At 40.6% G+C, this 13,146-nt stretch overlaps 1 protein-coding gene across 1 annotated transcript in view; it reads left to right on the top strand.

Annotated features, from left to right (window-relative positions):
• neb (nebulin) overlaps positions 1 to 13,146 on the top strand; it is a 255,644-nt gene that overhangs the window by 119,779 nt on the left and 122,719 nt on the right. Inside the window, exons 63-69 of the mRNA XM_048598817.1 lie at positions 932 to 1,039; positions 1,164 to 1,475; positions 4,047 to 4,250; positions 5,984 to 6,088; positions 6,185 to 6,292; positions 6,416 to 6,727; positions 10,624 to 10,827. Coding sequence (XP_048454774.1) covers positions 932 to 1,039; positions 1,164 to 1,475; positions 4,047 to 4,250; positions 5,984 to 6,088; positions 6,185 to 6,292; positions 6,416 to 6,727; positions 10,624 to 10,827 — 1,353 coding nt within the window. The remainder of the gene's footprint in view (positions 1 to 931; positions 1,040 to 1,163; positions 1,476 to 4,046; positions 4,251 to 5,983; positions 6,089 to 6,184; positions 6,293 to 6,415; positions 6,728 to 10,623; positions 10,828 to 13,146) is intronic.

Here is a 13,146-nt window from a genome sequence, read left to right as displayed (position 1 = left end):
AGACCCCTCGAATCTCAGAGCTCTGTAATCTCTTACTATTTAGAAAATGTGCTTTTTTTTATTCTTCCTGCCAAAATAGACAAATTCACATTTTCTTACCTTATACTCCATTCACCACACATTACCTACCCCCTTAACCTAGCTATACCTTTCCGTAACCTCTGAGTCATCTTCACAACTTACTTTCGTACCTTTCTTTGTGTTGTCAGCAGTAACTGTACTTTCCATCCTTTCATCCAAGTCATTTATATAATTGTAAATATAGAAGAAATCCTCCCTGGCCTGGAAACTGATGCTTTGAGGCTTGCTTCTCCACCATAGAAACAACATAAACCTGGTCTTCAGTCAGTGATAAGCATGCATAAGAATGCATCAGGATGGCAGTTTTCCATAGGCCTTCCTTTTGAAGGGCAAATCAAATTGGGTGCCACTGCATAGGAGCTAAAAGTGCCCATCCCAATCTCAACAATGCCTCCTTGATGGTTATGGGAGAGGTGATGGCCTAGTGGTATTATCACTGGACTGTTATTCCAGAGACCCAGATAATGTTCTGGAGACCTGGGTTCAAATCCTGCTATGGCAGATGGTGGAATTTGAATTCAATAAATATCTGGAATTAACAATCTAATGATGACCATGAATCAATTGTCGGGAAAAACCCATCTGGTTCACTAATGCCCTTTAAGGAAGGAAACTGCCACCCTTACCTGGTCTGGCCTACATGTGACTCCAGACCCACTGCAATGTGGTTGACTCTTAACTGCTCTCTGGGCAATAAATACTACCTAGCTAGCAACGCCCTCATCCCATGAATGAATAAAAAAAAATTCAAATGAGATCTCTCCTCCCTAGTTTTGTCTAAGTCAATAACACAGAAGGAAACCATTCTTGGTTTGGCCCTGACGCTATAACTATTATTTCTTCCTCTCAGAAACTGTACAGACTCGCTATGGAGGAGGATAAGAAGAAGGGCTATGATTTACGCCCTGATGCTATCTCAATCAAAGCAGCCAAAGCATCCCGTGATATCGCTAGTGATGTGAGTGAACCTGTTAATTTTGATTCACAGAGTTCTTTATTAACAACAGTGATGGCTATATACTTTCTTTGGAACTTAAAGTCAATGATTCAATTGATCATTACTTGTTCGACCTCTGTTTCAGTACCAATATAAAACAGCCTATCGCCAGCAGCTTGGTCACCACATTGGATGCCGTGACGTTCACGATGACCCCAAGATGGTTTGGTCCATGCACATGGCCAAGATTCAGAGCGACCGGGAATACAAGAAGGACTTTGAGAAAACAAAGACCAAGTTCAACATGCCAGTCGACATGCTGGACATCCTGTTGGCCAAGAAATGCCAGACTCTGGTCAGCGACATTGATTACAGACATTACCTGCACCAGTGGACCTGTCTGCCAGACCAGAACGATGTGATCCAGGCAAAGAAGGCCTATGATTTGCAGAGTGATGTGAGTACTTTGCTTATAAACATGAAAATTCCATTTAAAATTCCTGAGAAGTTGTTAATTTGGTATATTCATATTTAAAGATCCAAATGTATGTGACGGTGTGGTAAAAGAGACCATTACAAGAGCTGACCAAAATGTCAAGATTTGAATCAAGTTGTAAACTCTGATATAGTAGGAACTGCAGATGCTGGAGAATCTGAGATAACAAGGTGTGGAGCTGGATGAACACAGCAGGCCAAGCAGCATCAGAGGAGCAGGAAGGCTGATGTTTCGGGCCTAGACCCTTCTTCAGAAATGGGGGAGGGGAAGGGGGATCTGAAATAAATAGGGAGAGGGGGGAGGAGGATAGAAGATGGATAGAGGAGAAGATAATTGGAGAGGAGACAGACCGGTCAAAGAGGCGGGGATGGAGCCAGTAAAGGTGAGTGTAGGTGGGGAGGTAGGGAGGAGATAGGTCAGTCCAGGGAGGACGGTTCCCGCAACTCATCCCTCAGACCCCCTCCCCGCAATAACAACCAAAACAGAATCCCCCTTGTCCTCACGTACCACCCCACCAACCTCTGGATCCAACGCATCATCCTCCGACACTTCCACCATCTGTAATCCGACCCCACCATCAAAGACATTTTTCCCTCCCCACCCTTATCTGCTTTCCGGAGGGACCACTCTCTCCGTGACTCCCTTGTCCGCTCCACACTCCCCTCCAGCCCCACCTCACCCGGCACTTTTCCCTGCAACCGCAGGAAGTGCTACACCTGGCCCTACACCTCCCACCTCAACCCCATCCCAGGCCCCAAGAAGACTTTCCACATCAAGCAGATGTTCACCTGCACATCTGCTAACATGGTATACTGCATCCGCTGTTCCCGTTGTGGCCTCCTCTATATCGGGGAAACCAAGCGGAGGCTTGGGGACTGCTTTGCAGAACACCTACGCTCGGTTCGCACTAAACAACTGCACCTCCCAGTCGCAAACCATTTCAACTCCCATTTCGCAGACGACATGTCCATCCTGGGCCTCCTGCAGTGCCACAACGATGCTACCCGAAGGTTGCAGGAACAGCAACTCATATTCTGCTTGGGAACCCTGCAGCCCAATGGTATCAATGTGGACTTCACAAGCTTCAAAATCTCCCCTCCCCCTACCGCATCCCAAAACCAGTCCAGCTTGTCCCCGCCTCCCTAACCTGTCCTTCCTCCCACCTATCCCCTCCTCCCACCTCAAGGCCCACCCCCATTTCCTGCCTACTAACCTGATCCTGCCCCCTTGACCTGTCCATCCTCCCTGGACTGACCTAACCCCTCCCTAACTCCCCACCTACACCCACCTTTACTGGCTCCATCCCCGCCTCTTTGACCTGTCTGTCTCCTCTCCACCTGTCTTCTCCTCTATCCATCTTCTATCCGCCTCCCCCCTCTCCCTATTTATTTCAGATCCCCCTTCCCCTCCCCCATTTCTGAAGAAGGGTCTAGGCCCAAAACATCAGCCTTCCTGCTCCTCTGATGCTGCTTGGCCTGCTGTGTTCATCCAGCTCTGCACCTTGTTGTCTCTGTAAACTCTGATAACTAGTTTAGTAATGCTGGTTATTATTTCTTTTAACATTAATATGTTTTGATGTATCTTGGATTAATACATTTTTCCATTTTTTATTCTTTTATTGGATATGAATTTTGCTGAAAAGTCCAACGTTTATTCCCATCCCTGATTCCTCTTGAGAAGGTGAGGGATGATGAACCATCAGCACATCAGTCTCAGCAGCACCACCACCAGTTCTCTTCCAGTTACTGCTCACTGTCTGTCTGCAGCATGAGGAAGAAAGCACCACAATGCTGAGGTCTCCTGGAAGGCAGCTAAGTTCTCTCATGGAACCTGGCGACAGACAGGCACCTCCTGTGGAGCTGTGGGGTGGTGGGAGCAGACTGTTAGACACAGGGATGGCTGTTTCAGATGGTCCTTCTATTGTAAGGAGGGAAGCTCCACAGCCTGCCTCCTCATTTCTGGAAGCACTCTTGGGTGATTTACGTCAGAGTGTCCCACACAACAGCGCAGGCAAAATGAATGTGGGTAGTCAGTCTTAATTGGGATCATGGTCGGTTCTATTGGCTGTCCAAGGCAGTAAACTAGTGCAATAGGAAAACATCCATCTCCACCACCAACACTTTTTCCTGCCACAGTACCTGCCTTCCCACTTCCCAGCCCATCTACAATGGGCTGAGCATATTCAGCTCATTGAATGCATTGATTGCTTGGACTGGACACACAAAAGGGATTGAGTTGCAAACTTTGGTTTGTCCGATTTAGATTCAAGTGTTCCTACGCTCCATCAAACCAACTCTGCCAGAAGTAATTTTTTGGTGCATCCGTGTGAAAATACAAGATAAAAAATTGTTTGTATTGTTAGAGGCCAGAGGGCCTGATTGTTAGACTGACAGTTGCAGCTACTTTAGACTGAGTACTCAGCAGATTTAGTTTGAACATGTTCAACTTTAAATTTGTGCTACGTACTCCTTCAAATGGTTGTTTTCATGTTCCTCTCCTCCATCTTAAACAAAATAACTCTTGTGATCTCAGCTGTCGTACAAGTCAGATTTGGAATGGCTTCGTGGTATTGGATGGAGTCCTGTCGATTCACTTGACATTCAGAACGTTAAGAAAGCTGGAGAGATTCTGAGCGAAAAGAATTATCGACAACCACCGAGCGCGCTTAAGTTCACAAGCATTCTTGATTCTCTCGAACTGGTTTTAGCCAAGAACAATGCTAAAAATCTCAACAAAGTAAGTAACATCTTAAATTATTGACAGAAGCAGGTATTCTTCCATGCTGATGTTTTTCTCAGGCTGTATTGATTTTGAAACATATTCATGGCAAAGACAAAATGACCTTTCATTCTAATATGAAGTCTTTGAAATTGTAGAGGGAAATACATTAAAGGTTCAGTGCATTATTCTGAAATCATGGTATCTGCTGTCTTAATGAGCGCATTGATTTATTGGGCAATTTTAAAATAATTTCCTATACTGCTATTCATCAGAGTCTTTTCAATGCCTGTGGGATGTCAGGAAGTGTAGCATCAATACTTGTAAACAGGAGGAGTCAAAAATCAATGGCCCTTCTGACATCAGAGTATACCACATTGACTGCAAATTACAGGGCCCGCATATTTTGGGCTCCTGCCTGAATGTGAGATACATCTAGGTGACAATCAGGTAAAGTATGTGTGAATCAAAGAGAGAGCAATAGAAGGACACATTGATAGGATTAGATGAAATAGGTTGGGAATAGGGTCATGTGGAGCATAAAGACTGCCATAGGCCAGTTGGGTGAAATGTGCTGTAAATTAAATATAAATTGATGAAATAACAGAGGGCCCAGCTTAAAAAGAATGTGCCTTCATCTGCCTCTTAAAAGCAAGTGATTTATGAAAGGGTACAGTCAGTGGCTGTATGGCTTTCGAGGTAAGAAACTTCCATACTCAGAGCCTCACAATAACTTAGTGTATTCCTTGGAAGCATCTATGACCAGTGAAAGTGGGCACACTGGGCGCAAAATTGGCAGAATTGGGAGACTCCTCAGGAGGAGATCTGGTCTATTATTTGTTCCCTTTTACAGGGGGCCAAAGAGGACTTTTAAAAAATCCACCTTTCCTGTGTCCCTCCCCAAGGAAAGTAAGTACGACTGCAGAGTGTATGCTCCTTACTGGATAAGTGCCTAGGTGCACACGAACTGTACATGTGCTCCCCATCCTTCTGTACATTACTCTGTCAGCATCAAAGCATTAGTCAGGACAGAGGCAGAGGTCCCAAAACGATGCAGCATGTTCATTTGCAACAATGTCTAAACTGTCTGGTCAGGGCTGCTGATCAGTAGCCAAAAGAGCAGGACATCAACGGGGGAGTAGAAAGGACTGAGAAGAGGAAAATTGGTTGGTAGGTTTAAATAAACAAAGAAATTCAGGACTGGATTTCAGCAGATCTGGGTCTAAAGTAACCAAAGAGATGAAGTATAGTTTTAAAATATTTAGGAGGCAGAGACACAAAGGTTGGATTTCTGTATATCAGGGAAGTCGGCCTGAAAGGTCTGGTGGTTTTAAATGTGGGAGTAATACAAGGAAAGACTTGATCCAGGAACAATGTCGAGCTGCCAATGAGGCAGAGTGAAAGAGGGTAAGGACAGAAAGAGAGAGACAACACACCAAGGTAAATTGGAGGTTGCAGTAGCAAAGATGATGGGACTGAAAACTGCAAAGGATCTTGGAAATTGGATTGAGGTTTCAAGATAGATAAACAAGGTGAACCTATGCCACTTATTATTGGGATGTCTGTAATGCAATTCTAGGAGATGAATGATCCAAAGTTTGTAAATAGATATTATTTGATGTGCTGTTTAGTACCAACAAAATTATGACACAGTAAATCAGTATGTCAAGAGCAATGCTGACTATTCTATGTATTTTATAATATATAAAAAAAGTTATTATCTGTCTCATTCTTTGATTTTTCTTTCACAGCACTTATACACAGAAGCTTGGGATAATGATAAAACCACTATTCATGTCATGCCAGACACCCCTGAAATTAATCTGGCCAAAAGCAACTCAGCTAACGTCAGTCAGGTGTGAATCTTTGAGACTAAACTGATTCAGAAATGATATTATTAAATGATCAGAAGCAAAACGCCAAGTTATATCATGTACCTTTTGTCCGTTTAGAAACTGTACCGTCAAGCATGGGAGGATTCCAAGCTAAAAGGTTATGATTTGCGAGCTGATGCCATTCCAATCAAGGCAGCAAAGGCCTCCAGAGACATTGCAAGCATGGTAAGAATCATACATCAGCCAGCGTGAACCACTCAGAATTTTATTTGTAAGCCAAATATCAAAATCATTGCTGATGACTGAATAATGAATAAAGATAAAGTTATTTTCTTTCTTCACAATTAGTACAAATACACAGAGGCCTATCGGAAGCAGCTTGGCCACCACATTGGATGCCGTGACATTCACGATGACCCCAAGATGGTCTGGTCCATGCACATGTCCAAGATTCAGAGTGACCGGGAATACAAGAAGGACTTTGAGAAAACAAAGACCAAGTTCAACATGCCAGTCGACATGCTGGACATCCTGTTGGCCAAGAAATGCCAGACACTGGTCAGTGACATTGACTACAGACATTACCTGCACCAATGGACCTGTCTGCCAGACCAGAATGATTTGATCCAGGCAAGGAAGGCCTATGATCTGCAGAGTGATGTAAGTACTTCTCATTAATTTTTCTCTGTACAACTAAACAAGTAGATCAAACATAATTTGATCAATGATGAAACAGAAACTTAATAACGTACAAATATTTATGAAGAAGTTGCTTTAAAATTGATTTAATGAGAACATCGAATTCAAAGAATGAACTATCGCTCTTTGATTTGGAATTAAAAACTACCACATTCTCTTTATTGTATCTCAATATCTCTAAAACTTCCTATGCTTTAGAATTACAAAGCTCACAGCACAGAAGAAGGCAACTTGACTCATCATATTGATCATGGCTCCTTGCTAGATCAATCCAAAAATATATCTGTTTCTCTCCAGTTTTATGCCTTTTGCAGCTTTAAATTGTTGTTGAATTTCCCGAAAAGATGTATTGGTTTCTACCTTAAGTGTTCCTTGTGGCAAAGATCCCCATGTTCAATGACTCTTTGAGTAAGCAAATTTTCCTAATATATCTTAGCACTTTCATAGCAGCAACCTTAGTTTGTCTGATCACCACTCCAACCAGAGGAAGTAGTCTACCTTCATATTCTCCTTTTTACCTTCTTTACTCCACCAGAAAATCTCAATGTCTTGCATCTGCCCTTTTAACTATAATTTCCAATCCCTGTCAATATACTGTTGAATCTTTAATGTACACTTTATGAATCTGTGTGTATGGGTCAGTATGAAAATGCATATACCACCCTTCTGCCTATCCCACTAGCCATTCCAGTTCCCCTTGAAATCATGTTTGCTAAATTCACTACATTTACCTCATGAAGTTTTCGGTGATGTGTACTTTTTGCTGAAGTTTAGATAACTTACATGTATTGTATTTAAAGTAAATCCAATGCTGACTCTGGATAATATCACTTTCATTCCTTTCCAAGTACAACCAATACCTGTTTACCTTAATCCTTGATTTTGTGCCATTAACTAAGTTTCCTTCTTCACTATTACGTTTACACCATATGCCTAAACCTTACATCAAATGTTCCACAAAGTACATTCTGTAAATTTATTTACATGACATTTACAATTGGTTGGTGCTTTAAAAAAATGAACTCTATTAAAGTTGTCAGATACAACTTGCCTTTAATCAAGTAAAACAAGAAGGCCAAGACAGTGTGTGTATTTAAGACAGAAGTAGATAGGTTCTTGATTGGTAAGGGGATCAAGGGTTATGGAGAGAAGACAGGAAAATCGGGTTGAGAAACGTATCAGCCATAATTGAATGGTGGAGCAGCCTCGATGGGCCAAATGGCCTAATTCTGCTCCAATATCTTCTGGTCTAAAGAACTGCAGATGCTGGAGATCTTAAAAAAAATAGAAATTCCTGGAGAAACTCAGCAGATCTGGCAGCATCTGTTGATTGAAAACAGAGTTAACGTTTCGAGTCCAGTGACTCTTCAAAAGAACTCAACCACTGCTCATGATCATGGTCCATGGCCTGGCAGATAGCCTTTAATCAATCCAAGTCCATAATCAGCCCAGGCATTTCTAGATACTTGTTAATTTATTATCAAATGGTTATGGATTATGAGAATTTGCTCACAGGTGACATCAAACTAATTGATCTATGTTTATCTAATTTATCCTTCGCTCTATTTGTGAATAGATTGTCCAGACTCTCAGAACTCTCATCATTAAGCAAAATTGAAAGATTGTTGGCAGAATTTTCCCAATATTTCAGAATTAATTCATTTTCTATACTTACATTTAATAATTCATCCACATCACTCTTTTTACCCCAACAACATTTTTACTTCCACCACTGTCAAAACTGACACTTTTAACTCTGGTCCAGTTTTTGGTACGATGATTTTGAAATTTCAGAACTAAGGCCCATGGCATTTTAACTCATGTAATATATCACCGGGATCATTTCAGTGATGGGGGAGGTTATGCAAGTACAAAGGAGGGAAGTCCTAAGCATCACTTTACTACTGGACAAGTCAGATCCCAGAATGAAATTGGCTTGATAGACCATGTTTTGTTTTTTTTCTATTTAACATGGCAGTCTTTGACTGAAACATGGCTGTGGATTTTTTTGATTTTAACAATAAAACAGAATTTTATAAAGAAAGAGATCGAAATAGGAATAGAAATGTAAGAAATAAATATAAACTAAAGCAACCCAAGCTATCAATATACAATACAGTTTGAATTAATTCAAAACATGTGGCAAAACAAAAGGCCATATACTAAATCCAATATATCCCAACGCCATCACTTTACAGTTACACAAAAAAGAGAAATTTTCCTTTCCCATCAAATCTGTAGGTTTGACATAATTGCTTTTCATCATTTTGGTCCTGTGAGCTGTGAAATCTTTTTTTGACTCACATAGCTGAAAACTTAGACTTTCTCAGTTTCGAATAACCAACACAGGTTTCTAATTAAACACTCACAGTCTGGATTTATTTTTATGAAACTACAGTCTTTCACTGAGATAAGTTATTTCCATAGATTCTCTGATTAACTCTTTCTAGGAGAGATTTCTTTTCATCTCACTTTAGTCAGATCCCTTTTGAATTACCCACAAAAGCTTTTGAACAAAATTATAAATAACTTGCTCATCCTAGACTCAACCATTTGCCACTAAGTTAAAACCTAAACTCTTCTTTTTTTTAAAAAAAGCCCACATGTGTATTAAACCATACATCTTTTATCACAGTCCTGGACCTCCTGGACCAGTGAGAAAGATAATTTAAAAAAATAGGATTTTCCCTCCTTGCTATACTTCTGACCCTAATGCTCTCAGTGTCAGCTTAGCCTGCAAGTGGACTCCCTGCCCCAAACAGCTTATTCTGCTGATTTCACAAATAGAGTGTGGTCTGACAATATCATCAGAACCTGATGTGCAAACGTTAAAATAAATAGTGCTAACTTTTGCAGATGAGCAGGCATGGTTAAAATCACTGTTACAACATTTTCTTAGTATGTTCATGTTTCAATGTTTGACATTCCTCAATCCTAAATGGTGTTATCTTCCTCCTTTAAATACTTATAAAAGCTCTTACTGCTTCCTTTTATTTATGATATGATTTCTCCTATTCTCCTTTGATCCTTTAATCTCTCTTCTTAATTTCAGACTTTCTATATTTCTTGTGATTTTTTTTGTTTTAACCAAATTTGCCTCGGATTGATTCTTTATATCCTTTTTTATGTTTTAGGTTTATTTTAATGCCTTTATTTGCAGAACTTCATTCTTAGATGCATCATTTTTTTTGCCTAATAGGAATATACTGATTTTGTTCCCTGTCTCATGTTCAAAAAATTATCATGACTGTATTGTTGTCTTGTTTTAAATTTTTCTCCTGTGTTAATTTGGACTCAGCCAGTAGACTCACAATACTTGACCTTGTTTTGATCAGGACCCTCAACTTTGACTTTTCAGAGAATTTTGGAAGTGCTGCAGTGCAGGACCACACCAATTAGCCTATTATGTCTACATCAGCTCTCCGAATGAACAATCCCCTGGCTTTTTCCTGGAGACTTGTACATCCTTCCTTTACAGATAATGATCCATTTCACTCAGAATGCCTTCTCCATTCAGATCCCTTATGTTTTGAATACCTCTATTAAATCTTTTCCCAACCTCCTCACCTCGCAGGAAAGCAGTCCAATCTATCTACGTAATGAAAGTTCTTCATTCTGGGACAATTCCATTGAATTATCTTTGTACTGTAACATCTTCACATCTTTCCCACAATATTTCCAATACTCTTTTCCACTTAAATACTGAACTTTACAACAATATTCTGTCTTTGTTCTACTGTATTCTATCTCACATTGGTTAATATTAAAGGACATCTGTTTCGATGCGATTCATTGATATTTATTAATAAGAAATGTTTTATACACTGTGATTTGAGATTTGCTCTTGTCCTCGGCAGTTGCTGTACAAGACTGACATGGAATGGATCCGCGGCTGTGGCTGGATCCCAAATGATTCTCTTGAGGTTAAAAGAGTACAAAGGGCTCAGGAGATTCTTAGTGAGCGTCACTACCGCCAGCCCCCGGATAAGTTCAGCTTCACCAGCATTGTTGACCATCCCAGCATAATCCAGGCTAAAATCAACTCTGACCTACTGAGTGATGTAAGCATTGCTACAGCTTTTTCCTCAATGTGCACTGACAAAACGCACATAAATCTAACATTGTGTTCAGCGGATGTGTTTGCTGTTGGTCCCCTATGCTGCTTAATATGATTCAAATGGATATTTTAAGGGCATTTATTTTATTAAGGACATTGTAGAATATTTTACTTATGGACAGAGAAATGTTTTATTGTTGTTCACTGCCAGTTAGCAAATTCTTAAATTGGACGATCCTTTTACAAATATAGGACCTAAATTGTGCAGCCCTATCAATATCGTAGAGTCACAGTCATCGAGTCATACAGCATGGAAACAGACCCTTTGGTCTAACGCATCCATGCCAACCAGGTTTCCCAAAGTAAACTAGTCCCAATTGCCTGCATTTGGACCCTATCTCTCTAAACCTTCCCTATTCATGTACCCGTCCAAACATCTTTTAAATTTTGTAACTGTCCCCACATCTACCAATTTCTCTGGCAATTCATTCCACACATGTACTGCCCTCTGTATGATAAAGCTGCCCCTCAGGCCTCTTTTTTAAATTTTTCTCCTCTCACCTTAAACATATGCTCTCTAATTTTGAACCCCTCTACCTTGGTGAAAAAACCTTTCTCTTCACCTTATCTATGCCCCTCATGATTTTATAAACCTCTACAAGGTCACCCCTCAACCTCCTATGCTCCATGGGAGAAAAATCCTAGCTAATCCAACCTCTCCTTTTCACTCAAACCCTCTAGACCTGATAGCATCCTTGTAAATCTTTGCTGCACCCTTTCCAACTTAATAATATCCTTCCTGTAGCAGGGCTACCAGAACTGTATACAGCACTCCAAAAGTGGCCTCACCAATGTCTTGCACAGCCATAACATGACATCCTAACTCCTATACTCAATATTCTGACCAATGAATGCAAATGTGCAAAATGCCTTTTCACCACCCTGTCTACTTGTGATGCCACTTTCAAGGAACAATGTCCCTGAACCCCCATGTCTCTCTGTTCGACAACACTCCCCAGGACCCTACCATTAATGGTGTAAGTTCTGCCCTTGTTCACCTTTTCAAAATGCAAAACCTCGCATTTATATAAATCAAACTCCATCTGCCACTCCTCAGCCCAATGGCCCAATTGATCAAGATCCCATCCTCTGTCTCCTACCATCAAGCCAATTTTGTATCCAACTGGAAAGCTCACCCTGAATTCCACATGATCTAACTTTACTAAGCAGCCTACCATGCGAAATCTCGTCAAAGGCCTTGCTAAAGTCCATGTAGACAACCCCCACTGCTCTGCCCTCATCTATCTTCTTGGTCACGTCCTCAAAAAAACTCAATCAAATTTGTGAGACATGATTTCCTATGCAGAAAGCCATGCTGACTGTCACTAATCGCCGCTCAAAATGCATGATCTAATCCCTTTCAAAAGTCATGAATTAGACTTTCAGAGAGTACAATAATTTACTTTTCACACACAAGGATGGGCTGCACACAATTCTTCTACATTCTGCAGATTTGAATTCAGGCCCTCGGAATTGCATTAAGTTGTCAGCATGTTCAGTCCTCTGTCAGAAGGTTGCAGAGGTTTGAGCATGAAATTCTAGGCTGACATTTCAGTGTAGTACCAAGGGCATTTCAGGTAATGTCTTTCAGATGAGCTGTTATCAGAAGACCTTCTACCCTGACAGGTGGACTTAAAAGATTGCGTGCCTACTCAAGAAAGGAGCAGGAGACTTACCCTGCTGCTGGAGCCAAGATTTATCCCCAATCAATGTTGCAAATGTAGATTATTTGCTCATTACCATATTATTGTTTGTGGAACCATGCTGTGCACAAATAGGCTGCCATATTTTGTACATGACTGCAGTGGCTAACATTTGAAAAATACTTAATTGGCTTCAAAATGCTTTGAGATGACACGGGGCCATGAAAGGTGCAAAATAATGATATCTCTCCCTTCCATTTCCTTTTCATATCCTTTTCAATTCCCTTTCTTTTCTTTTCCTTTCCTTTTACTTTCCTTTCCTTTTATTTTACATTTTTATTTTTTCTTTACCTTTTTTTCTGTTGTTGTCACAGATGTTAAGAATAGAGGACAAATCAGAATGAAATCTGGCTTGATTAATCATAAATTTAATTTTTGTAGTTGGTTACCATGGTGATTAGTTACTGAATATATTCACACAAAGCAGCTAATTTCTTTAACAAAAGAACATGTTTATTACATAATGGGAAAGGAAACAAACAAAGTGATAGTACAACAAGGTGCAGAGCTGGATGAACACAGCAGGCCAAGCAGCATCATAGGAGCAGAAAGGCTGAAAC

The sequence above is a fragment of the Rhincodon typus genome, chromosome 7 (genome assembly GCF_021869965.1).
Source record: "Rhincodon typus isolate 14 chromosome 7, sRhiTyp1.1, whole genome shotgun sequence".
NCBI classification, from domain to species: Eukaryota; Metazoa; Chordata; class Chondrichthyes; order Orectolobiformes; family Rhincodontidae; genus Rhincodon; species Rhincodon typus.
The sequence above is the reverse complement of the archived record's forward strand: the minus strand, read 5'-3'. Positions and strand labels throughout refer to the sequence as shown.